General features: G+C 36.0%; 1 protein-coding gene and 1 long non-coding RNA gene across 56 annotated transcripts in view; one reads left to right on the forward strand and one right to left on the reverse strand.

Annotated features, from left to right (window-relative positions):
- The window catches only part of LOC144317274 (uncharacterized), a 178,155-nt gene that overhangs the window by 43,838 nt on the left and 106,976 nt on the right, over positions 1-27,341 (forward strand). Inside the window, exon 2 of one of the 6 annotated variants that reach the window (XR_013383224.1) lies at positions 13,835-14,983. The exons of the other annotated variants lie outside the window; for them this stretch is intronic. This is a non-coding gene — a long non-coding RNA (uncharacterized LOC144317274). The remainder of the gene's footprint in view (positions 1-13,834; positions 14,984-27,341) is intronic. 6 annotated transcript variants of the gene reach the window in all.
- The window catches only part of RIMS1 (regulating synaptic membrane exocytosis 1), a 477,109-nt gene continuing 450,638 nt past the window's right edge, over positions 871-27,341 (reverse strand). For all 50 annotated transcript variants that reach the window (XM_077903404.1, XM_077903447.1, XM_077903445.1 and 47 more), the window contains 5 exons: positions 10,937-11,075; positions 8,677-8,789; positions 5,799-5,900; positions 5,061-5,200; positions 871-3,518 (listed from right to left, as the gene is read on the reverse strand). In XM_077903404.1, coding sequence (XP_077759530.1) covers positions 3,300-3,518; positions 5,061-5,200; positions 5,799-5,900; positions 8,677-8,789; positions 10,937-11,075 — 713 coding nt within the window. In that variant the 3' untranslated portion in view covers positions 871-3,299. The remainder of the gene's footprint in view (positions 3,519-5,060; positions 5,201-5,798; positions 5,901-8,676; positions 8,790-10,936; positions 11,076-27,341) is intronic.

Here is a 27,341-nt window from a genome sequence, read left to right on the forward strand (position 1 = left end):
TGCCAGGCAGACTTACCTGATTTGAAGAGAGATTTCTGCTTTTCTCTGTCTAGACAAAGAATTTTAAGGCTGTATTTAGTTGCCTCCTGTTTTAATGTCAGACTTGCCCTTGCCCTCCCCCGGTTATGTGTTAAACAGTTCTGCTTTGACAGCTTGATGTAAACTGAACTAATCTGTTGTTTTTGTCTTCTCGACCCAATCTAACAGATAATTTCATGTCTTGTAGACCAAACAACTGGTTGACTCAATAGGGTAAAATTCAGTCAACTGTTTAAAAAACTTTAAACAACTGATATAGTGACATGTCTCACATTGCTTTATTGTCTCAAATTTGATACTGATTTAGTTGTGTTTATTTTGCTTTACGTTAAAGCCAGTGTGGTCTATAAAAATATTAAGGGTTTTAAAAAAGTAGAGACTGGATCCTAACAGTGATTTACTACAAATAAACTGCAATATGAAATTATTGCTTACCAAGTATTTTGTGAGGATAATTATGAAATACATGAACACACTTCTGGAGAAGCAAAGAGTCTTAAAATTAAATTAAGACAGCTAATAATTTCTCTTTTAACATATTATTTATGAAGCTTCATCTACTATATGTGAATACATATTTATTCCCTAAGAACCTACTAAAGATAATTTAATGGATTGCTTGGTTTGTTAAGTTGGCCTCACCTAAGGCAAAGATTTATAAATCAGTCAGGAGTTCAAGAAAAGATGGAATGAGGAGACAGGTTGCTTTGATGAGAGACGCGGGAGTTAATATTCTGATATGTGACATAACTGGAAATGATTTGGCAATTGGACAAGAGAGTTGTCTCTTTTATTAGCACACTCAAACAGCAGCAGAAAAACAACCTTCCATATGATTCTTACCGAGATTTATTGTTTTTAATAATGCCACTTTTCAGAAGTATAGTCATGTGTTCACTTAGACAGGCTAACAAAGTGAAAACTTGTATGTGATGCAAAGTACCCTTTGGGCGTAGATTAAGACAGATATAGTGCAGTGACAAGTCAAGTCAAATGCCCACAGCAGACAACAAATCTCAGCGTCCTTTTCCCATGATCTGGCTCCCATTTTGCACCATAGAACCCACAATGGAAATCTGGCAGAACATAGAACACAGATGGCTACCAACTGACATGAAAAGTAAATTTTATTAAACATGTTTACATACATGAGTTGTTCATTTTAAAAGCACAGGGGAGTGTTAAGACAAGTGGTCAAAATAGAAAGATACTACCCAATTATAATTAGTTGATTGTTGGCCACTAAGACAGAACGGAATCTAGTAGAAGTGCACCAATGCTTCAGTTCTTCCTGCTCAGCATGGTGAGTATAGTGGTCAATCTGTGCCCTGTGGAATGATGGGCAGATAATTCTGGTATGTGTAAATAATAATAAATAATTCACTTGGTGCAGGCAGTATGTCTATGGATTAAAACCTAGTGTGTAACACAGTGTCTACATGTGGTACAGCCCCACGGTAGGAATCTACACCAAAATATTAATTAGAAGGAATTTGGTCCATACTACATCACGTTTTCCAGAGGGTAAAAAATAAAGTCCATCTATAGACATTTCACCCCAAACTCACAGACGGAGTATGGCTAAAACCTGCAAAATGTCTATAACAAAAATGGATGGCTTAGATTTCTTGGTTATTTCAGTAGAGTAATTAACGAGCAAACTGTACAAGTACATGCAACATACAAGCTGGCCTAAGGTGGAACTAACATACATTATTAAATAACCTATTTTTTCATTTTTTCTTTTCTTTATTCTTTTTCTTTCTTTTCCTTTCTTTTCTTTTTCTTCTTTTTTTTCTTTTTTTTCTTTTTTTTTACAAAACGTGCATGCAGCTTTGAACAGTTCCAAGTCATGCTGCTCTATTTGTGTGATCACAAAAATTGAATGACTCATAAAAGGAGGGAGAACATATCAATGCATCTGCAGAGTCTGCAGTTTGTAGCACTTATACAGAATGTCACAAGGGAAATTCAAGGCCAAGAAAAACTCAAATGAAGAAAATGCAAGTTGAAATTTGACTGTTTTATTCCCCCCACCCCAGAAGTAAGATACTTTGCATTAAAAAATCAAGCTTTGTGCTTGCATCGATCTCAAAGAAATGTAAACTAAAATTTGATAAAAACATCACTTTAGTGCAGAATATTTCAACTAGAATTTCCAGTGGAATACTGGATAGCTCATACCATGCTCTTTCTGGGGCAGATGGGTATGTCTACGTGGAGACATGGCCGAGAGGCCTGGGCATAACTGTAAGTGTTTTCAGCTCAAATCTGTTTCTAGTTTTTAGTCACCATTTTGGGGAGTCAAAAGTATGGTTTATACACATGAGCATATACTTTTTGGGGAGATATCAGAAAGAAGAAGTTATTATGAGGAGAGTTTCCAAAGTACAGTTATGTGGTTAGTTTTAATTCCCAGCATTTGTTGCAGGTTGACTTCTTTAAAAATCTTCCATGGAGAACAATGGAAAACATAAATTACTTTTTTAGAACGCAAACAGATTATTCTTCATTAAAAAAAAGTGATTCTATGATTATTTGTTTTAGAAGATAACTTTTTGTTTTCTGGGTTTCCACACATAAGACTGAAGTATTATAAAATGAAAGCCAGTGAAACCCTTCATTGGCCTCATCTTGCCTAGTTGTTGAACACTTTGGGGAGATGCCACAGAGACTGCTTCAGCCCTTTGGTGCTTTTGGGAAAAGAAAGGAAAGGTCTTTGTAAGCATCATGAGGCCTGTCATGACATATCCAAAAACTAGTGGAAATAACAAATACAGTGAAAAATAAAACAAAACAGATCAAGAAACCAAAACCCAACAAATAATACACAAATAAAACACACAGAAGAACAAAATTTCTCAAACACCAAGGAAATAACACTGCTTGTGGTCTGTGCAGAAACGTGTAAAATACAACTTTTCAGAGTGAGAGTTTCCAGTTTGTTCAATTTGGGGTGCGTGTGTGTGTGTATGTGTGTGTTTGTGTGTGTGTATTTGAAGTTTCCTCTTTTTCTGTTTGTTCGAAGCATCAGTGACTCTCACTAGCATGTTGACTCTTACTGTAATTTGATAGACTGTCTTGTTCTGTCATATGAAGCCAGGTTCTAAACAACAAGTGGGACATATTATTGAAAACTACTACAGGCAAAACACAAGTTGATTGTCTGTCTCCAACAATGCTTTTGATCATGAAATATCTGGTTCAGATTATTATCCTGAAAGGTAGAGTTTCACTGGAATGACTCTTGTATGAGTTCACTATGAGCGGATGCAGGGAGGCCCAGTTGAACTTTCCAGAGATGACTGGGAAGCCCGGCGGGTCAGGGGAGTGAGTGTGGGATCCACCAGGGATGATGGTGGGAACAACTTGTACCATCCAATTACCATACTGGAGAGATCAAGTTCTTCCAGCAAGATCTGTGCCACACCCATAAAGCATTTATGGTCCATTCTGCCATAGTCCCCCCAGACGATCACCTGCAGAGACAAAGAAATGCCATACAACTTGAAGGGCTCTTTTTTTCATATTTGAAGGCTAAAAACAACTATTCTGTAAAAGTGGGCCAATCAGTGAAGCAGAGGAAATGAATATAACTGACACCAAAGAGGAAGAACAGATAGAAAGATACTAACATTAAAGTGCTCAAAGAGACACTATATGATAATTTTTAGATTTGATAATGTTTCCCTATCAATGAGGGGTATTATCTACGTAAACCATGTTAAAGAAGTAAATATATAAGTTTATCTTATCTAATAAGTCATGTGCAGGGCCAGATAAATAAAAATTAAAATTTGTATAAGTTAGCAGAGCAAAACAACATAATTCAGTGTACAGAGGAGTGTGTATATGGATGATGATGGAGTATGTGTATGTATGTATATGATCACGGATTATGTACAAAGAATGAGAACATTCATTACATTTCTTTTACATTATGTACTTGTTAGTGATGTGACAGGTTGAAAAATAATTGTAAGCCAGTGCCTTTTGAGCATCTGCCTGACAATTCTGATTTGATCAGATGATTAATAAGTCCTATTATTAATTGACGAATAATATTCGTCCTATTGCTTACAGGCAGTTAGTACAATCTGGGTCAACTCCTATTGGCATCAGATAAGCATTCCATTACACTTACTCCTACTAGGTTCTGTTTTCCAATCCTTTGGTCATCTGTAAAGGTTCTCCACTGAAATCATTCACCAGCTTACAGGACTGCTGAAACTTGCCTTTTCAATTTACTGAGTAATTTTGCCAAATTATTTAATCTCTGTGATCCTCATACATAATCTGTATAATGGGGATTATGATATTTTATGCACACAATAGTTAAAATGTTTAAAAGAAGTGTATGTTTAAAAGAATGCATGGGGGTGTCTGGGTGGTGCAGTCAGTTGACCGTCGGATTCTTGGTTTTGGCTCAAGTCAGGGTCTTGGGGTTGTGAAATGGAGCCCTGCATCGGGCTCTGTGCTCAGCATGGAGTCTGCTTGGGATTCTCTCTTCCTCTGCACATCCCCCCTGCTCTCTCTAAAATAAATAAATCTTAAAAAAAGAAGTAATGTAATAGAATTACTTAATATGTCCGATATTCACCAGTCCTGAATATTCTCTTTTTCTTTCCTTTCTTCCTTTTTGTATCCCATGTCTGGCACATAGCAATGCTCAATAAATCATTGCATCATTTGCCTTGATTATCTATCTACCTACCTACCTACCTAGCCAGCTATCTATTGAGAAGAGGGGGTGTGAGAGCAGGACAAAAACTGAAGGAGAGGATGAGGAGAAGGAAAAAAACAAGGGAGATAAAATAAAGATTATGTTTTCCATTAGATTCATCAGATATTTTTAATACTACATATTGTTTATACTGTAATTTAACAATTTGTCTTTTTCTACTCAAAGATGTTACACATTTCTCCTTACTGAAATTTATTCTTTTCATGTTTGACCACCTCTTCAGTGTTTATATGAATAATTTGGACATTATAATGTAAAAACTCAAACTTTTACCAACCTGAAGAACTTTACCCTGTGGACTTTCATCAAAAACCAGGGACTGTTGATATAAAGGATCAAGGGTTTTTCGTGCAATTCTTGTCTTCTTTTTGGCTATACAGGCCCCGTTTTCCAAAAGATATACTTTGACGTATGGAGCTGAACAAAGTAATATTTAACATATAAGAAGTTAATCCTTCAGTGAAATTGATTTGGAGAATGCTTTATTAGAGAATTAGAGATGTTTATTGAAAAGTTCCCCATTGATTATTTAAATCATTTTAAATTTCCAGTGCTCCATAAATTCTATTCTTTAAAACTTTTATGTTACCACTAGGCATTTTCTTCATTTCAAGTAAATGTATGCAAAGTTAATCTAAGACTGACTGACCTGAGATATAGCTGGCATCACAATTCAGGTGTATAACTTAAAGCCCATTGTTTCCTTTTTATGCTTAGAACTAAAAAAAAAAATCTTTTTCATTTGTGAATGTGCAGAAAAAAAACACAAGCTAAGAAACAATCATAACTAAACTTTTCTTAATTTGATAATACTCTTCCTTATCCTTTCTGCAGAATAATTGCGCAAGGAAAACCCAAATCCGTTTTTATAGAATCAAAGAATACAGAAAAGCTGCTTTTTTAATCATTCAGATGATGTGAAGTGGAGCATATAGAATTCAAGTGCAGCAAATATTTTGATTTTTTTTGCTTATGTCAGATTCTCTTGTCCAAACTCAGTACCACCTTTCCTTACCAGGTGTAGACTTGGAACCAGGTTTTTGCGTGAGACTTCGTGCTCTAATAACTTCAACTTCTAATTGGCCCTTTTTATCCTCCATTCCAATTTGTATGTCACCTGCAAGTGGAAAGGAAACAAAATGTTTCAGTTTCTTTGCAGTTACACAGAGTTGAAAAAATAGAGGTATACGACAGACACCATGATCCTAATGATCTTGATAAAAACCCTAATATTTAGAACCCCAGCTTTCACTTTTATTCCCCTGCCTCCAATCAGGTTTTGAAATGTTTCTCATTATTTTTCTGATACTAATCCACATTATAAGAATCTCAAATTAGTTTAAAAATCACTTAATTACAATAATACTCAAGTATTTAAGTTATTCTTATACTCTGGTAAGATTTTTCTTTTTTTAAAAAAAAGATTTACTTATTTAGTTATTTGAGAGAGAGAGAGAGAGAGCATGCACAAGAAGGGGAAGCAGCAGAGGGAGAAGCAGGCTCCCCACTAAGCAGGGAGCCCAATGAGGGGCTCTATCCTAGGACTCCAGAATCATGACCTGAGCTGAAGGCAGATGTTCAACCAACTGAGCCACCCAGGCTCCCCAAAGAGCACAAACAGAAAGAACTGCAGGCAGAGAGAGAGGGAGAAACAGGCTCCCCACTGAGCAGAGAGCCTGACATGGAGCTTGATCCCAGGACCCTGGAATCATGACTTGAGCTGAAGGCAGGAGCTTAACCAACTGAGCCAGCCAGGTGTCTGGTAAGATTTCTTATCCTTTATATAACCTAGTATATAATACTTTTTAGTAAAAAAAGTATAATTATCTATATTTCCATTATCTAGAGAAAACCACTATTAATGTTTTTGGTGAACATTCTAGCAATCTCATAAATACTTTCTCTTTCTTTCATTAACTCCCTTCCTCCCTTCATTCCTTTCTCTCTCTCTCTCTCTCTCTCTCTCTCTCCCTACCTACCTACCTACCTACCTATCTCTATCATGATCATATATCCTCAATTGACTATATGGACCAGTGAATGGGCATGTCATTACCTGTTTAACAAGATCCCTGTTGATGGAAATATCTATGGTTAGGTAGGTTATCTATCATAGGTTATATATGTTGTTGCTATTATAAATAGCACCACAATGAACAGCTTAATACAGAATTTTTGCACAATTGGTGTGCATTCTCAAATTTTTAATTATTGGGTCTATTTAAATGGACAATCAAAAATTCCATGCATATTGCCAAATATCCTTCAGAAAGATTGTGCCAGTTTGTACTAACACCAGAAGTATCTGTTTTCCTATATTCTACACCCACTAATAGGAGTATTAGGAATATGGTCTAATTTTTTCCAATCTGATGGTTAAAAAGTTATAATTTGCATTTCTTTGATTAATAGAGAAGCTGAACATATTTCTAAATATTTTTGGTTTGCATGCTTTCTCTTACACTTACCTGTTCATATCCTTTGGCCATTTTTACTGAAGTGCTCACTGTTTTCTGATTGATATGTTATTTGGATTTCCGAAAATGATAAATGTAATTATTTCTAATTTTTTCTAGTTAAATCATCTCTATTTTCTCAGTTGTGAATTCTCTTTATTTGCCAGGTCAGTTGATCAATTCTGTGGCTCTGGATTGTTCATTAGTTTTTTATAACTCTGTTTCAGACCTCAGCTCCCAGATGTCTCTTTTGTTTTTGTTTTAATCACATAGACACATAGTTAAAAAGTCAAACTGTTCCATAAGTCTTGTTATTAGTATAAAAGATTCCCATTCTCTCTCCCAACTTGCAGCCTTCCAAAGGTCACTGCCTTCAGAATTTTCAATATTTATATCTGATTTATTTTTTTACGACTTGGCATTTCCCTCTCTATTTCTAAATATTATATATAATATATATATGTGTGTGTGTATATATATATACATATATATATTATAAAATACTACAATAAAAATAAAATACTATAATAAAAATAAAATACTATAATAAAAATAAAAATACATATATATATAAGATTTTATTCATTCATTCATGAGAGACACACAGAGAGAGAGAGAGAGAGAGAGAGAGAAAGAGACAGAGAGAGAGAGAGACAGAGACAGAGACAGAGACACAGGCAGAAGGAGAAGCAGGCTCCATGCAGGGAGCCTGATGTCTCCAGGAGCAAGCCCTGGGCTGAAGGTGGCACTAAACCGCTGAGCCACCTAGGCTGCCCTAAATACTATACTTATAAGGTATTTTCCTATTTTTCAGTTTTAGATATTGTCACTGGCTTCTACCTTCAATCTCCCTCACTCCCTTCCTACTCCCACCGTATACTTGACACTTTGTCATTATCCCAATATTAGACTATATAATTATGATTATGTAATTTTTTAAGTTCACCTAGCTCATCTTGTTGAGGTATACCCTCTGGTAACTTTCTGAGCAATGTTGTGTATGAGGAAAATGTTTTGAGACCTTTCTTTGTCAAAGATTTATGACTAACTTTATTCACTTTGCATCATGTCTTAAGTTAGAAACAGGCATCAGAAATTAGAATAGTCATTTGAAACCAGCAATACCCTTGCTAAAATGTTGCTTCTCACTTATATTAATATTATAATACTTTATTTTTTAAGGTTTTATTTATTTATTTATTTGAGAGAGAGACAGTACAAAAGCAAGAGCAATGGGGAGGGGTAGAGGGAGAAACAGACACCCTGCTGAGCAAGGAGCCAGATGTGGGGGGACTCCATCCCAGGATCCTGGGATCATGATCTGAGCTAAAGGCAGATGCTTAACAGACTGAGCCACCCAGAGGCCCACTATTATGATACTTTAAATGACCTTGTCAATCATGAAACAATTTTCTTATGGAAAAAAAAAATTCCTACCCATTGCAGGGGTGGCAAGGGTTTGACGGCCAACTAGCTGAGCTGGTCCCAATCCATCAAGAAAATCACTGAATTGACTGTCTGCTCCTAGTCGTACTCCAGGAAATATTAAGCTATTAGCAAAGAGAAAAGAAATCAAAATGTTAGATCTTTTAAAATTCTTTTCATTAACTTCCATTTGACTCCTACTTCTCTTCATGAGTCATAAACATTAGACAGTTTACATTGATTCTTTGCATTCATTGCCTCTGAACCAAGTATATGAAGCTCAGCACTGATTGAGAAAAGGTCTAAATAAATTCTCAAGTTAAGAGCTGATGTTCTATTCAGAAGGGCTTAGCTACAGTTGATATACTAAGTTTTCTGGACATTTACAAATACAAATCCCTACATAAACATATTGCTGACATAAAATATAAGATGCAAATTTTTATATAATGAATTTCACATAAATAACTGTTCATGAACATTAATTAACATTTATGTTCAATTTAAAAAAGGCCTGATAATTTCTTCCAACAAATGTGATAGTACAGTACAAGTTCTTATTTACAAGCAAAACTTGTTTAATTTATTTTTTTTTTTAGCGAACTACATTTTTATGTTATCTGAGATTTTCATTCAGTTCAAATGGAAAAGAATTGATTAGACTATGTTCATTTCTTACTACATTTTGACTGCCTGAATTCCCTGGGCTGAAGCTCCAGCAGGGAGTGACTATGCTCTTCTGGTTTACTGATGTATCCTGGGCAACAAGAACCATCCTTGCTATGTAGCTGGACTTCAGTAAGGATTTTTTGAATAAGCACATATCTATAGAGATTTATTGTTTCCAGTATACTTTCTCACATATTATTTCCTCACAATCAAGGGAATTGGGGGGGGCACATACTATTATCACATCCAGAGACTATGAAAATCAATCTGTGAGAGGTTAAGTGGTTTATCCACAATGTAGATAAATATTGATTTATTAATTTTATATCAGAAAATAATGTCTCTGGTCTTTCATTTGCACATTGCATTATAATACTTCATCAATACTGGCATTTTGTCAGCAAGTTCATCTCCATAATTTTCGTTCCTGCTTATTTTTGGTCTTAGCTATATCTTGTTGGGAGTGTGCATACCAATCATTTAATCAAATAAACACACCTTTCTAGTGTAAAGCATGTCATGAACAACTTGGCATAATTTTATTTCATTTTCTGAGCAAAATAAAAAAGTGCCAGTAAAGTAAAATAAATTATTACTTTTAGATTGGTAAATGAGATTTTTGAATGGCGATAAATGAATATAGAAAATTTGTACACAATCAATCCCCAAGTAACCCACTGCAGAATAATAATTACTTAGTTGTAAGATCTATCACCTCAGTAAAAGTTTGGTTTTATCAGAAAAATTCTCAAGCATAGAAAAATGCAAGGTTTTCTGCAAGATCTTTATGGAAAAGCAAGTAAGCAAAACATAAATCAAGTTATACTTTTTTCAAGATTAATTAATTTCAAAATAACTAAAACTCTTTAACCAGAAAAATAATGAGTAAGATAAATTCTGGGCTGTTTTCCTAAGATAAAGATGAGTTAGTGATGTTTTTAAAAACAAAAAAATTTAAGTAGCTATTATGAGAGTGTAAGACTTCCAACAACTCAGAACCCAAAACAGTCTGGAGATAAGTAAGAATATAGGAAATTAGTTCTCACTTCTAAATTTTTTTTAAAGATTTTATTTATTTATTCATGAGAAACTCAGAGAGACAGTGAGGCAGAGACATAGGCAAAGGGAGAAAGCAGGCTCCATGCAGGGAGCCTTATGCAGGACTCAGTCCCAGGACTCCAGGATTGCGCCCTGAGCTGAAGGCAGACACATAACCACTGAGCCACCCAGGTGTCCCTCATTTCTAAATTTTAATTCAGATTTTAGTGTCTTGGCCCGACAATGAGTTTCCTCACATGAAATAATACATTAAATGTGGCATTTCTACAATAAACATCCGGTTATGGACTGTTCTGAACTTTTTGGGATGATGGAGATCACTTTACTCATGTTAGCCCAGATTTTCTTCATACCTTTGAAAGTTCTGAGTGACCAGGAGAGGTGTGTCCCTGCATACGTATCACAAGAGATAAGGCTGTTTTAGAAGGGTTGAACTCCTAGAAAATAAAGAATCTGTACCATAACCATTGGCAGCTTTGTTATTTTACCCGTGACTACACAAACCATGGTCCTAAAGCCATACAGAGGTGCTAATATCACTTACTTTCCCTCGGAGCTGTAACTGTTGATGCTGCCATCAGTAGACTCTCGACTTGGTTGCCTTACCATCTTCCTCATTTCAGCTGCCATTCCTGTTTCTGTGCTTCTCTGGATGGTACTTTTTAACTTCTTGTGGCCTGACTCTGACAAGAGAGAGTAAAAGAAACTCTTAAGTTTTGTCTGGACAGTTTCTCCCTGAATACTGATTGATTCTGCAAATAAAATAATTATGCATAAAATTAAATGCTTACTCGGAAAAAGAGAGTCTAAGAGAATAATCTGATTAGCTAAATCTCTTTGCCAACATGTGCTTTGGCCAAGAGGGGTAGCAGTGGAAGGTAGACCACTGCCTCAGTTCCAGAGACTACTTGAATCTCAGTGAACCAAAATGAATTTATTGACTTATTGCTGCTCAAGTTATCAACTGCAGTGAAAAACGATTTGCCACTGAACTGTCTTATGTGGAAATATAATGCTGAACAAAACAAAAGGTTTTTCCCAATCTGGAGTGTTCTGAACAGACCTAAATGAACAGGCCTTGTCCTTTTTTTTTTTTTTTCTAAGATTTTATGTACTTATTCAGAGACACAGAGAGATAGAGATAGAGATAGAGAGAGAGAGAGAGAGAGAGAGAGGCAGAGACACAGGCAGAGGGAGAAGCAGGCTCCATGCAGGGAGCCAGATGTGGGACTCGATCCCGGGACTCCAGGATCACGCCCTGAGCTGAAGGCGGCAGTAAACTGTTGAGCCACCAGGGCTGCCCCAGGCCTTGTCCTTTAAAGGGGAAGAGGCACAGGGAACCAAGTATGAAAAATAACCAGTTTTGGCCATTTCTCAGCAATCTCATAAAGAGAAACAGTAGTGTTTTATTTAATGATTTTCGAAACACTTTACCATACACATTCTTTTTTGAGATGGCACATAGGAGGCATGTGCCTTTATGGAGGTAGAACAGGTATATCTTAACTCCAAGCTTTTATGGCTCTCTCATTGGTTTTTTGTCTCAGCTGCATGACTTCTGTCTGGCAGTTTTGGGTGTGAGTCTCTTTTGGTATTGTGAATTATAATGGCTGATCATTTTCTTGATAAACTCTAAGTTCAGAGCAACTTAATCAAGCCACTTTGAAATGCACTAACTGGCATTCTATTCATAGCATGGAAATGAAATTCTAAAACATTTGTTTGATTAAAGCAATATCAAAAGGTTAGACAAACACTTAGACTTTTAATACCTGCCACACTTTTTCCATCCACACATCTGATATGAATTTCTGGTTTTCTTTCAGTTTTTCATATAGTATCATTTAATAGCCATTAATATATGAAAAAAGCTCTATATGCATAACCATGTATGTGCGTACACACACGAACTCTTCAACCCTCATACAGCAGATGCTTCAAAACACTCATAAATAAACTATAGGAAACACTGCACGTTTTCCTCATTTTTTGGTCACTGTAATCCTGTTGTAGATTATTTAATAAAAAAAATTGGTTATACTATGTTCAGAATGCTGAATATTCTCTACATAAGAGCCACAGCAATTTCTTAAAAACATAAATCTGAATATGTCATTCCCTTGCTTAAGAGTTTGTCCTTTTCTATTAACAAAATTAAAAGAAAATCCAACTGTTACGATGGCCCATAAAATGCCACATAACCTAACCCTTGCTCACCTCTCAGATCTCACACTGCCTCTCATTCCTGTGATCACTTCTCTCCAGTCACACAGTCTTCCCACATTTTCTTGAACACTCCAAGCAGGCTGCTTTCCTGTCTTTTCCTTCTGACTTTCTTGCCTTGTCCCCTCACTTTATTCAAGTCTCTGTGCCAATGTCACCCCCTCAGAGAGGCTTTTACTGATGCTTATCACTTTCTATCTCCTTGCTATGCTTGATATTTCTTTATAGCACTGCTCTGTCATTAAATTTCTATTTGTTTGCTGCCTGTTTCCCCAATTAGAATGCCATCTTTATGAGGAGAGGGACATTGTGAATGTTGCTCACTGTTATCCCTAGTATCTAAAACATTGGTATAAACTCAATAGCAAGATCACACATTTTCTTCATTCCTTAATACAAACATGTCTATATCTATTTTTTTTAATGATTGCACCATTAGGTGGCATCATAATTAAGCCATCTCCTAACTGAGGAGCATTGGGATGTTTCTAGTTGTTACAGGAGAGTTTTTATAGAACAAATTTCCAGAAGTTGAATACTAGTGAAAGGATAGGAATCTATTTAATCTTAATAGCTATTTCTAAATTGCCAAATAGAAACATTATAGTAATTTAAATCACTGCTACCAACATTCATATGGATGTACCCATTTTTCCATCTAAGGCTCAGGGATTCTCTACTTTTCCAAACCCTTCTAGTCTCTGTCTTGCCTATTTGACTCATCCTCGTAGAATTTGTACAATTACTGAATGCAGTGAATTCATTTATGGACATTCTAGTGCTGTTTTTTATTTATATATTTATTTGTTTGTATATTGTGCCTCCTTCTCAAAATGTAGTTCCTTTATGAAGTCACTATGGTAGAACAACATTTCATTCACACACACATATTGACTAGATTCCACTTGCAGAGTAAAGGCAAGCCCCAAGGGCGTATTATGAAATCAAGCTAAGTGGAATTATGCAAGTGTTTCCCTGAAGCAGCAGGAAGCAATAAACCCAGGGTTGAACACCAAATTCTTATTGAGAACAAGGACTATCACAGCTAGGAAAATGAGGGCAAATTTTAAATCTAAATGGTGAGATGATACTGGAAATTGGAGGAGAACAGTTAAGATCAATAGTGGGGAGGTTCAGGTCATTCATTCATCAGTTTTTCATTTATCCATCCATTCAACAAATATTTACTAATACTTGTGATATGTACACGCTGTTCTAGGTGCTGGGGACATGATGAATGACAAATTTCCTGCTATCATGGAGCTGACATTCTAGTGTGTGTATACAATCAAGACAATGGACGAATAAATATATTCTTGGTAATAACTGCTGTGGAAAAAAAAAAACAGGTAGGATGGGGGAGGGTATAGAAAGTGACAAGGTAGAGCAGCAACGGTTTTATTATAAAGGGGTGAGGGTCTCATTAATCATCAGTGTGGAGGAAGTGAGGACACAAGCCATGAGGGAACAGGGAAGTAACACCCCTGGTGGGACTGGTAGTGGTGACTGTGGTGGGGAGGCTGTGAGTAATGGTGGTCAGGAGAGGGCCCCTGTCTTCTTGGTCCTGCACAACTTTCCTCTGTAGTCTTTCCAATGTTGATGTTGGCTCTGGCCAAAAGGCTGTGTCACCAGACATCTCAGGGCTCTGGGTACACCTGGCAGTGCAGGTAACAGGTGCAGAGTAGGCTCATCAAGTAGGCTATCATTTCCTAACACAGGGTTTCACAGAGTTGTCACTTATTACACATTTGTTCAATGAATGAAAAAAAAGTAAAGAATCTGTTAATTTGTTTATATTCTTTAATTGGGACATCAAGTATTCTTAAAGAAGGGTATATTTACAGGTTGCCCTAACATTCTTAGAACAGTTTTAAAACTTAATAGCTTCCAAAATGTAAATGCTACACACCTTGAGAAAACATCATTTGAGAAGTTGGTCATTGAACTTTCTTTTATACTTACTTACTTTTATGAATTTGAATAATATATTTTTAATTGTAAAGTTTTTGTTTTAGTCCTTTTGAAGACAGCAAATAGGGACTGATACCTATCTCTTGTCTTATTCTTGTTAATAAATATCCAATAAAAAGATTTTTGATAAACTAAACAATTTTATAAAAGCCTAGGTAAAAACTGAATATAGTTCTAGCTACAAATCTGTCTTATTTAAATTCCCAACAGCTTTAATACCACTTAGAATGCAAGGATTGGAAAGAACTTTGTTTTGTAGATGTGGAAACTAATTTTGGAGAAGTATACCTCATGCAACAAATACTTGTTCAGCACTTACACTCAGCCCAGCCTTTTAACCAGATACTGGTGATACAGCAATGAACACAACAGACAAAAATCCCTCTCCTAATGGAATGTACATTTCTAATAAGTAAAATAATTTGCTCAAAATGATTTGCTAGTTAGCAGCAGAAGTTGGATTAGATTTTCTGAATCTCAATCTTATGACCATTCCTTTATACCATAGTTTAGGAAAACACAAAGTCTAATCTCATTTATTTTATGAACAGAACAATGGTTTAGCTACATAGATATTTTCATGTACACAATTTCATATGGGCTTACAAATTCATTTAAAAACTTTGTTAAAATCATATATATTCTATGTAAACACAAATATATATAATTATCTGTATCTCTCTCTGTATATATGCTGTGATTATAGCATAAATATATGTTCCATATATGTAATTTAAAAAGTATCAATATAATGCATTAAACCATTAAATGAGATCACCATTATTTAACAATTATTTGTATCCATTGAAGGATCATCAACCTGGTTAAGACATGAAATCTCCTATCAGATTATGACATGAAACCTTTGACTTGAAACTGCTGTCCCAAGTATTATATAAAGAACAAAGGGATTAGAAAACTAGCCTATTTTAATACTCTATATTCATGAACACATGAAAAATTAGTAAAATCCATATAATTTGGGAACAATTATTTTCCCCTGCTTTGGAAAAACAACTTTCCTTTATATAATGTTCTGGAATGTATAATTAATTATTTCTCTCTTTTCATAGTAAGAGATGTATGTTATATTGAGAAACACCCTCACTGATACATTACTTTATTATGTAAATACTCATTAAGCAGTAACTAATCTTTTTTTAAAATATTTTATTTATTTATTCATGAGAGACACAAAGAGAGTGGCAGAAACATAGGCAGAGGGAGAAGCAGGCTCCTGGCTTGTGGGGAGCCTGATGCAGGACTTGATCCTATGAGCTACCCAGGCACCAGCAAGTACCTAATCTAACAGGCATTTTTCTAGGTGTTGGAGCTAGAACAGTAAGAAGACAGGATAGTGCATATAATAAACAATTAAAACAAATAAGTTATGATAATTTTAGAACTGGTAATCATCATGGAAAAAAAGTAAACCAAAGCAGAATAGACTGTCCCAGTAGGGTGAGTTACTTTTGACCAGCTGGGCAGAGAAGGACACTTCTGGATCTAATGGAAGTATTATCCAGACAGAAGGAGCAAGTGCAAGACCTTGAGGAGTGATTGACTTTCCTTGGCCGGTCTGAGAAAGCTATGGGAAGCTGAAGTCATATGGATAAGGAGAAGATAGGGTGGAAGAGGGTGAAGGACAAGGTGGGGCATGGCCTGCTGGAAAAGACCTGGATTTTGTGCTGAGTGTACCGGGAGGCCACAGGGAAGGGTCAGGATATGATTGACAATTTTCAAAGGATCATTCTAGCTCTTATGTGCAGAATGAATTGTAGAAACTAGAAGTGGGAGCAGAGAAGAATTGGAAAGCTACTTTCCTACCTACGAAGAGATAAATAGTGGCTTAGGTTAGGGAAGCAGCAGTGGAGATAGGGAAGAGGGTAAGTTTTGATTATATTTTGAAGTGGATATGACAGTATTTGCTCTATTAGATGTACAAGAGGTTCAGAAAAAAACACATCAATTAACTTTCAGGTTTTTAGTTAACTAGTTGATAGTGTCATTTACTGGAAAGGAAGAGGAATTCATTATGAGTGGTGAAAATGATGAGTTCTCTCTTGGATGTTTGAGGGGCTTCCTAAGTAGCCATGTGGAGAGTAAAGTAGGAAGTATGTGCATGAGTCAGGACCATGACGGATAGGTCAACCAGTAGTTAGACAGACAGTATATACTGGCATGCAGATGGAATTAAAATCTATCGCAGATGGAATTAAAATCTATCATAGTAAATGAAATAGGGAGGAAGTATAGAGATAGATAAAAAGAGTAAGCAAAATAAAGCCTGGGATATTTCCTATATTTAGAGAGGTCCAGAAGAAAATCAAGACTGTTAAAGAACCTCAAGGGAAGATGTTTTAAGGCATGGGGTAAAATAGGTAAGTGTCATGGTGCAGAAATCACAAGAATAAAGTGTTAGAAGTAAAAAAAAAAAAAAAAAAAAAAAAAAAAGTATTGTCTACTACCTAGAATTTTAGTAAGAAACAGTAAGAATTTTAGAAAGGCACCTGAGTGGCTCAGTCAGTTAAGCATCTGCCTTTGGGCCAGGTCATAATCTCAGGGTCCCAGGAACTAAGTCCCATGTAGGACTCCCTGCTCTTGGGGAGTCTGCTTCTTCGTCTTCCTCTGCCTCTCCCCCAACCCCACCAGTGCTCAAGCACTCATTCTCTCCCTCTCTCAAATCAATAAAATCTTAAAAAAAGAAAAAAGACACAGAAGTGATGATAGAGTTTGACTTCATGGAAATCACTGATTTCAAGAGTAGATTTGGTAAAGCAGTAGGGCTGGGAGCCTGAAAGGAATGGCCAGTTGGAAAAGAGAATGAGACACAGTAAGTAGAGGGAGTTTCCATGACTATTTTGAAAAGGTTTGTTGTGACTGAGAGGTAGGTTGGAGAATTGCATAGGATATGTAGAGGTTATCTATTTTTTAAGATATGTGACATTAGAGCCTGTTTCTATACAGATGGGAATGATTGAATGTACAAGATAAAACATTAAAATTTTTAGATCTAATATTATTGGTTGGAAAGGTGGATAAACATAGATAATTGTCTGATAAATTATCATTCAAAGTATTCTCTAATGCCAAATGAATAGTCAATTTCATCAATTAATTGGAAAAATCAGTAAAATATCATTTAACTGATTAAACAGTTCAGATCCGAAAGATAAATGCAGTAATATCCTATTAGCTCACAAAGAAAAACTAGAAGTAGATGCAGTCTTTTGGTAATCCTGAAAATGAAACTGAGATCAGTGATAAAAATTAAATATTTTTTATGTACAGAGACAAAACTGTTATGTTTTTAAAAAGAAAAGTTGTTGTAGTTAATATGTTTTGGTCATTCATTCCGTTGTTTACTTATTCAACAAACTATTCTCGGAGTGTTTTGGCTCCAGTACCGTATATACAGAAGAGTAGAAAGGAGAGGCCTTACCCGCAACCATGTTGTTGCCTAGTAGGAGAGACTGACACGCAGAAGTTTGTGATTCAGCATAATTAAAACAGAGGACTTATTTTATATTTATTTAGCTTTAGGTATGTGTTTTACGTATATTCAATAATATGGAGAGAGGAAGAAAAAGGGGAGAGAAGGAACAATTTAAACAGTGAGTGTGAGTCTGTGCTTGCTCTGCCACTAAATGAGCATGGAACCTGGTGAGATCAGGAGATGAGAAATGCAAATCTTCTCTTCCTTTACTTTGTTCCTGAAGATAATTCTGGTGCTTATGATGATCTCTAAAATAGGCTTCCTAAAAAAAAAAAAAAAAAAAAAAAAGAAAAAAACCAACCACTTTATCTGGTGTTCAAACAAAGTAGCAGCAATTACAGTTAAACTCACAGTATTGGATATGCTGAGAGACTAGGTATCCAAGGGATTTGAAAAGGAAATTTTAACTCCATGCAGATGGTGGATGGGGGTGGTATTTGTATTTTAGGCTAAGAGAGCAGTATATTTAAAGGTCCTGACATGATAGAGAACATAGCCTCTTGAGAAAACTACATTTCCAGAATGACCAGGGTTCTGTCAATGGTGAGAGTTGAAGCTAGAGGGGTGGCAGGTGGGCAGGCTGACACGGGACCTTTCCTATAATGCTCTCAAGTGTAGAGTATGTATCATTTGGGTGGCTGTTGTATTGTTATATTAATGTTGTTAATGATCTCAAGGTCTTGGTCTTCCTAATGCCAATATTATCCCAATAATGTTGTGTGTAATTTGTATTATATGCAATATGATATAGCAGTATTGTCAAAGGTCTTTAGTAATCATTCTCTAAAAGAAAGCATTCAGCAGTTCCCCTTTGTTGTCAGATGCTTCTAATGTTGTCATAACCACATAGAAATCTTTATAAGGTAGTCTGTTCTAATAGTGCCACGGTTTTTCTTTCTTAGTTTTTAAACAAACAAGTGTTCCTTTTGTGTTATGTCAAAGTTTTAAAAATGTATTTCATCCCAAACCAGATAAGTACAACTTGTAAAAATTTCATACATCTGAAGATTATTTTTACAAAATTGCATGAGGCCTCTTTGACTTTTTGGTCTCCCTCATTTATCCTCTATGTTAATCCTACAAGCAATAAAGTTCACAACTTTCCTTTCCTCGTCTCATTTTCTAGAGAGATTTATAATGAAAGAAATAAAATGGTCAAGAAAATAAAAATAGTATCATTAAGAATATTTCTGTGAGATGATGGAATAAATTCCCTTAATGATATTTTCAGAATACTTCAAAATCTTTCTCAGTGATGTGCCTATCCTCTTTTATTTCACTGTCATAACCTGAAAGAGGTAAATAGTTTTCTCTTGCTGCCATATACTTTAAGTTCTCTACAGATACAACTCTAGAAAAGGGATTCATGCATACTGAACACTGATCTGTATTTTTCCAGTTCTTCTGTGGCTAATAGTTATTCTCTGGTAAGAGGCCCGGTGTTGTTCTGAGCCAAGGTAATGCCTGTCTGTCCTATCTGCCCAGTTCATTCAACCACACTTGAGCTTTTCAGCAAAACATTTGCCAGTGTCACACTGAGTTTTCATTTTTCCTCTTGCCTGGCTGGTGAAAATGTAAGCAATAGCAAGTTCAAGATGCTCTTTTAAATAATCTTCATACTGAATTTAGTAAGGCTGCCAAAAAATATTTAGATGAAGAGGTTTATTGTCACTGAAACATACTACCTGTACCACATTCTATTTTGGGCAAAGCTGTAAGATGGGGGAGGTCAAATGCTGAACTTCTCACTGCTGCCAATTGATTTTGTAGCTTCAGTGTTTACAAAGAGTTTCCATATTATGACTACTCCTCCCACCCCCGCCATTCATACGTTGAGAAAATAGATTGCTATTTCAGAATATGACTGAATTTGGTGACAGAGCCTTTAAAGGGTGATACAGTTAAAATAACCCTGCTAGTGGGGGCTTGAATCCCCACCTTTTTGGTTTTCTTATGAGAAGAAGGCATTAGGACACAGAAAGGCACCATCATGTGAAGAGGGCAGCTGTTTGCAAGCCAAGAAGAGAGGCCTCAGAGGAAAGCAAACCTGCCCATACCTTGATCATAGACTTCTAGCATCTAGAACTGTGAGAATATAAATTTCTGTTATTTTAACTGCCCCATGTATGGTATTTTGTTATGGCCGCCTTAGCAAACTAATGCATCTAGGGAGTGGATATTGTTAGTTTAACACTCTAAAGCCATCCCCTTATTTATTCAATGTGATGATTTAAATATCTTTTAAAGCACCTATGGATATGTCATCACCTAAATGGTCTGAGGGTGAGATTAAGCCCCAAATAACAGGATGAATTTGTTTCAGATATCCTTGATTAAAAAAATCAAGTATAGCTGAATATACCTAAATCATTTACCAACAATCCTTGAGGTTCAGAAAATAAGGTTTTATATATATTTTCCCAGGAGTAGTAAAAAAACACATTTAGATCAATTTTTTTCTCTCTCCTTTAGCCTAAATTAATACCTTAGATGAATCTGGGTTTCATTTATTGATTATAAACCTAGAATATCTCCTTACTATCAACCATTCTGGTTGTAAAAATAAAACAATAATTTAGGCTACATCTTGTTTTATTGTATATTTTTAATTTAAAAATTTTTGTTTAAATTCAGGGTATTGCTATTTAGAGAATCTTTCCTCCTATCCAGGTTCAAAAGGCAGCCTAAGATTCCAAAGGCTGGCTGAACAGGAAATTATTTGAGAGGTAATTCTGAAATCTGAATGTCTGGATTCAAGTACCAGCTTTACCATATGTTAGTTCTGTGGCTGTAGGCAGCTTACTTCACCTCTCTCTGTATGCCTCACCTTCCTCCATCTATGAAAGGGGAGGGATAATAATACCTAGCTCACAGGATGATTTTGAGTAGTAATTTAGATAATCCATGTAAAGCACTCAGGACAGTGTTTTGTACCTATTTAAGTTAAATATTGTTACAACAATAAGATCTCCAGTATTTTGTACAGATTAAGTTTTCAAGTTGAATGATGATAATTCCTCTTGCTCTACTCAAAGCACATGTTTCTGTGCATATTTAACTCAAAATATTTAGAATGAAGCATAATTAAATTGCAACATGTCACAGAGACTACTTGTGTCCCCAGTACCCATTCTGACCCTTTTCTCTTAGTGATAGAATTTCCCCATCCTACAAGCTAAAGACCAACTGCATATCCCTTTCCGTCTCCCCTCTTGATGGCATGGGGACATAATGGTGGGAGCTGCAGCAACTACTCTGGACCTCAAGATGGAAGCACTTGTTGAATTGGCACCACCTGGATCCCTGACATGATGGAGCCACTATAACCCAGACTGGACTGTCCTGTTATATGACAGTCTTCATTAAGCCACTGAATCTAAGGGTATCTTGTTACAGCAGCCTATCCTGTATCATAGTACATAGTACTCTAAATAAAATCAATAGGGGATTTAAAAAATTAGCAATTTTGTGAACAGTACTGTCAATACTTTGGATAAGAAATTGGGGTTATATTAGATTGTTCCTCTATAGTTTTATATTTAGAAGAATAAGACTCTTCTAACAATAAAATTAATGGGAATTTTTCTTCCTTATGACATGTGAGAATATGCAGGGTTAGAAGGGGAGAAACTAGCAATAAATAATGTTCATTAAATATTACTGTAGATAGATCTTCTGGGAAAGATAGTAGAGTAGGAGGATCATCAGCTCACTTTGTCCCATGGGTACACCTAGATAACACCTACATCAGTGTAAATAACCCAGAAAATAACCTGAACACTGGCAGAACAGACTCTCCACAGCTAATGTAGAGAAGAGCCCACACTGAAGAGGGTAGGAAGGGCAGAGATGGGTTGGGAGCCAAATGGACTCACAGGAGAGGCTGTGAGAGGGAGGAATGCTTCGGACATGAAGAGGGGAGAAGAGCACCAAGGTATGGGGACCCCACACTGGGAAAATGAGTTCCCATAACTTTGGCTTTGAAAAACAGAAGGGCCTAACTCTTTGAGTTCTTATAACCAGTGGGGCTTAACACCTGGAACTTTTTTTTTTTTAAGATTTTATTTATTTATTCATGAGAGAGACACACACAGAGAGAGGCAGAGACATAGGCAGAGGGAGAAGCAGGCCCCATGCAGGGAGCCTGACGTGGGACTGGATCCTGGGTCTCCAGGACCACACCCTGGGCTGAAGGCGGTGCTAAACGCTGAGCCACTGGGGCTGCCCAACACTTGGAACTTTAAAAATCAGTGGGCTTGGCTCTGTGAGAGCTGGAGGGGAAGAAGAAACTGAGACCTTACCCTTAAAGAGACAGCATAACAAACATCTCCACTGAGATACAGCACAGAAGCAGTAGTATGAAAATCACCTAGGGTATATAGGAAGGAGATTTGTTTACTAATTTCAGAGCATAGTGCTGGAGGGGCAGAGATCAATAGGAGACTTCTCCAAGAAAAAGAGAGCTGGTGGTGCCATTTTCCTTCTTCATCCCCAAGCCTAGATACTCAGAACACCTGTGGGAACCAGCACAGCATGAACACTCTTCATCCAGCTTGCTAACAGCATGCCTCCTCCCTTCTGCCCTGTACGCTATGTGGATTCACAATCTCCATCAAAGCTTATGTAGGAGTTTTTCTGAGTGGCTGCAGCTCTCTCCCCAGAGCAGACAGGCATGGACTTTGCTAACAGTGAGCTCCACCCCTGTGCTCTCCTGCATACCTGCCCCCTCCAATACATTCTTGGCTACAGCCCGTCCAGAAGGTGTCACAAGCCCAGCAGGATGCAAGCAGCCCCTACAGGGGCCAGTACCACTCCGAAGTGACTCCTGACCCAAGGAGAGGGGAAGATGACCACACATACCAGGCCAATTGTGGTCCCAACAGTGGGCTGGGGGCAGAGCTCTGGTCTGAATGCAAGCAGCACCTATCAGTGAAAGCTTTTCAGGAACAACACAGGGAAAATGCCATGTAGTTCAGTGCAACTACATCTCTGGCATCTCTACATCTCCTGGTTTGACTCAACTCAAACCCAAGGTGGCTTTAGACTGGCCCACTCATGACAAGGGACCAAATCCTGCCTACAACATGCAAAGAGAGTCATTGCAGATGACTGAAGGCAAAAGCGGCTCAGCCACAACAGCAGGGCACATGCAACACCCATAGGAGACACCCATGAAATGCCAGTTTCTGGTGAATGGGGGACATTGCACTGCAGGGCAATACAGGACCTCTTCTTCATAAGGCCATTACTTTTAAGAGCAGGAGATGTAGCTGACTTACCTAATACATAGAAACAGAGTTAGAAAAAATGAGGAGACAGAGGAATATGTCCCAAATGAAAGAACAGGACAAAATCACAGCAAGAGAGCTAAATGAAATGGAGATAAGTAATATGCCGGATAGAGAATTTAAAGTAATGGTCATAAAAATATTAGACTTGAGAAAAGAGTGGAAGACCTTAGTGAGACCCTCAACAAAAAGATAGAAAACATAAAAAAGAACCAAAAAAGATGAAGAAATCAATAACTGAAATTAAAAATACACTATATGGAATACACAGATCAGTGACCTGGAGGACAGAATAGTACAAAGTAATCAAGCTGAACGGGAGAGGGGAAAAAACTAAGAAAAAATGAAAATAGACTATAGGAACTAAGCTACATCATTAAGATAAGAATAATAACATTTGCATTATAGCGGTCACAATAAGAGAAGAGAGAGCAGAAGGGGCAGAAAATTTATTTGAAGAAATATTAGCCAAAAATTTCCTCAATCTGAGGAAGGAAACAAATTCAGATTGAGGAAGCACATAAAACCCCCAACAAAAGCAACTCAAGGAGGGGTCCGCATCAAGACACATAATAATTAAAATGGCAAAAAGTAGTCACACAGAATTTTAAAAGCAGCAAAAGAAGACAGTAACTTATGAGGGAAACCCCATAAGGCTATCAGCTGATTTTTCAACAGAAACTCCGCAGGACAGACGACAATAACATGAAATATTCAAAGTGCTTATAGAAAAAAAATCTGCAGCCAAGAAGATGCTGTTCAGCAAAGTTATCATTCAGAATAGAAGGAGAGATAAAGAGTCCCAAACAAACGTTAAAGGAATTCCTGACCACTAACCCAGTTCTGCAAGAAATGTTGAAAAGGACTCTTTGAGTGGAAGGGAAAAGACTATACGTAGGAGGAAGAAAAGTAGGAAGCACAAAAACTGTAAAACTAAGTATATCTATAAAAATCAGTCACAAAATAAGAGGATGTGAAGTATGACACCATATACCTAAGAGATGGAGGGAAGAAGAGTAAAGAATAGGTTCAAACTTAAGCAACTGTCAACTTTATATAGACTACTATAAGCATAACATGTTATATATAATCCTAATGGTAACCACAAATCAAAAACCAGTAATAGGTATGCAAAAAACAGAAAGGAATCCAAATATATCACGAAAGAAAACCAGCAAGAGAGAAGACAGCAAGAGAAGAAACAGGGAAGAACTTCAAAAACAACCATAAAACAAGTAACAAAATGTCAATAAATATATACCTATCAATAAATACTTTGAATGTAAATGGACTAAATGCTATAATCAAAAGACACAGGGTAACAGAATGGATAAAAAAGCAAGACCCATTTATCTACTGCCTATTAGAGACTCATCTTTACACTTCCTATCACAAACATATGCAGACTGAAAGTGAAAGGATACAAATGAAGTGAAAAGAGAGCCAGGGTAGCAATACTTATATTGGATGAAATAGATATTAAAATAAAGACTGTAACAACAGACAAAGGATACCATAATATCTTAAAGGGGACAATCCAACAAGAAGATACAATTGTAAATATTTATGTACCCAACATGGGTGTACCCAAATACATTAAGCAGTTAATAACAAACATACTGGGAATAATCAATAGTAATACAAGAATAGTAGGATTTTTTTTTTTTTTAGAATAGTAGGAAATTTTAACACCTCACTTACATCAATGGATAGATCATCCAAACAGAAAGTAAGGACACAGAGGCTTTGAATGACACACTACACGAGGTGGATTTAATAGACATATTCAGTACGTTCCATCCCCCAAAAGCAGAATGCATGTTCTTTTCAAGTACATATGAACATTCTTTTTTTTTTTGAACATTCTTTAAAATACATCCTACAATAGGCCACAAAACAAGTCTCAACAAATTGAAAAAATCAGTTATAACATGCATCCTTTCTGACCACAATGCTGTGAAACTAGAAATCAACCACAAGAAAAAATATGGAAAGGAGACAAATACATGGAGGTTGAATAACATGCTACTAAACAATGAGTGAGTCAATCAATAAATTGAAGGAGAAATCAAAATATACATTGAGACAAATGAAAATGAAAACACTATAGTCCAAAATCTTTGGGTCAGAGCAGAAGCTGTTCTAAGAGGAAAGTTTATAGCAATATAGGCCTACCTCATGAAGCAAGAATAATCCCAAACAACCTAATCTTACCCCTAAAGAAGCTAGGTGTAACAAGACCCAAAACTAGTAGAAGGAAAGGAATAATAAAGATTAAAGCAAAACTAAATGAAATTGCAACTAAAAAAAAAAAAAAAACAATAGAAAAGATCAATGAAACAAGGAGTTGGTTCTTTGTAAAGATCAATAAAATTGAAAACCTGCAGTGAGACTAATTAAAAAAAGATGAGAGAGAGAGAGAGAGAAAACTCAACTAAACAAAATCAGAAGCAAAAGAGTAGAAATAACAACTGACACCACAGGAATACAAATGATTATGAGAATATTATAAAAATTATATGCCAATAAATTGGACAATCTAGAAAAAATGGATAAATTCCTAGAAACATATAATCTCTCAAAACTGAATAAGGAAGAAATAAAAAATACAAATAGGCTTATTACTAGCAATGAAATTTAATCAGTAAAACAAACAAACAAACAAACAATAAAACAAACTCCTAAAAACAAAAGTTCAGGACCCAATGGTTTCACAGGTGAATTCTACCAAACATTTAAAGAAGAGTTAATACCTATTCTTTACAAACTATTCCAAAAAAATAGAAGAGGAAGGAAAACTTTCCAATTCATTCTGTTAAGCCAGTATTACCCTGATACCAAAACCAGATAGAATCACTACTAAAAAAGAGAAGTACAGGCCAAAACCTCTGATGAATATAGATGCAAAAATCCTAAACAAAATATTAGCAAACTGAATCCAACAATACATCACAAAATCATTCACCATGATCAAGTGGGGTTCATTTTGGGGATACAAAGGTGGTTCAGTATTTGCAAATCAATCAACATGATACATCAAAACCAGAAAGGATAAATATCATATGATCATCTCCGTAGATGCGGAAAAAAGCATGTGACAAAGTACAATATGTATTCATGATAAAAACTTTCAACAAAGTAGGTTTAGAGGGAACATACCTCAACATAATCAATTCCATAAAGGAAAACCCCACAGCAAACATCATACTCAACAGGAAAAACTGAGAGCTTTCCCCCATGGTCGGGAATAAGACAAGGATGTCCACTCTCACCACTTTTATTCAACATAGTGCTGGAAGTCCTAGCTACAGCAATCAGACAGAAAAAAAATAAAAAGCATCCAAATTGGTAAGGAAGAAGTAAAACTTTCACTATTCGCAGATGGCAAACTATATATAGAAAACCTAAAGACTCCACCAAAAAATTACTAATACTCATAAGTGAATTCAGTAAAGCTACAGGGTACAAAATCAATACACAGAAATCTAGTGCGTTTCTATGCATTAATAATGAAGTAGTAGAAAAAGAAATTAAGAAAACAATCCCATTTACAACTGCTTCAAAAATAGTAAGATACCTAGGGATAAACCTAGGAGGTGAAAAACAAGGAGGCAAAAGACCTGTACTCTGAAAACTATAAAATATTGATGAAAAAAATTGAAGATGACACAAATGGGAAGATATTTCATGCTCATGAATTGTAAGAACAAATACTGTGACAATGTCCATTCTACCCAAAGCAGTCTACAGATTTTTGCAATCTCTATCAAAATCTCTATAAAAAACAGCATTTTTTTTCACAAAACTAGAACAAATAATCTTAAAATTTGTATAGAACCAAAAAGACCCTGAATAGTAATTTTAAAAAACAATAAAACTAGAGGAATCACAATCTCAGATTTCAAGAAATACTACAAAACTGTTGTAATCAAAACAGTATGGTAACTGGCACAAAAATATACACATAGATC

This window comes from Canis aureus, chromosome 7 (genome assembly GCF_053574225.1).
Source record: "Canis aureus isolate CA01 chromosome 7, VMU_Caureus_v.1.0, whole genome shotgun sequence".
NCBI lineage: Eukaryota > Metazoa > Chordata > Mammalia > Carnivora > Canidae > Canis > Canis aureus.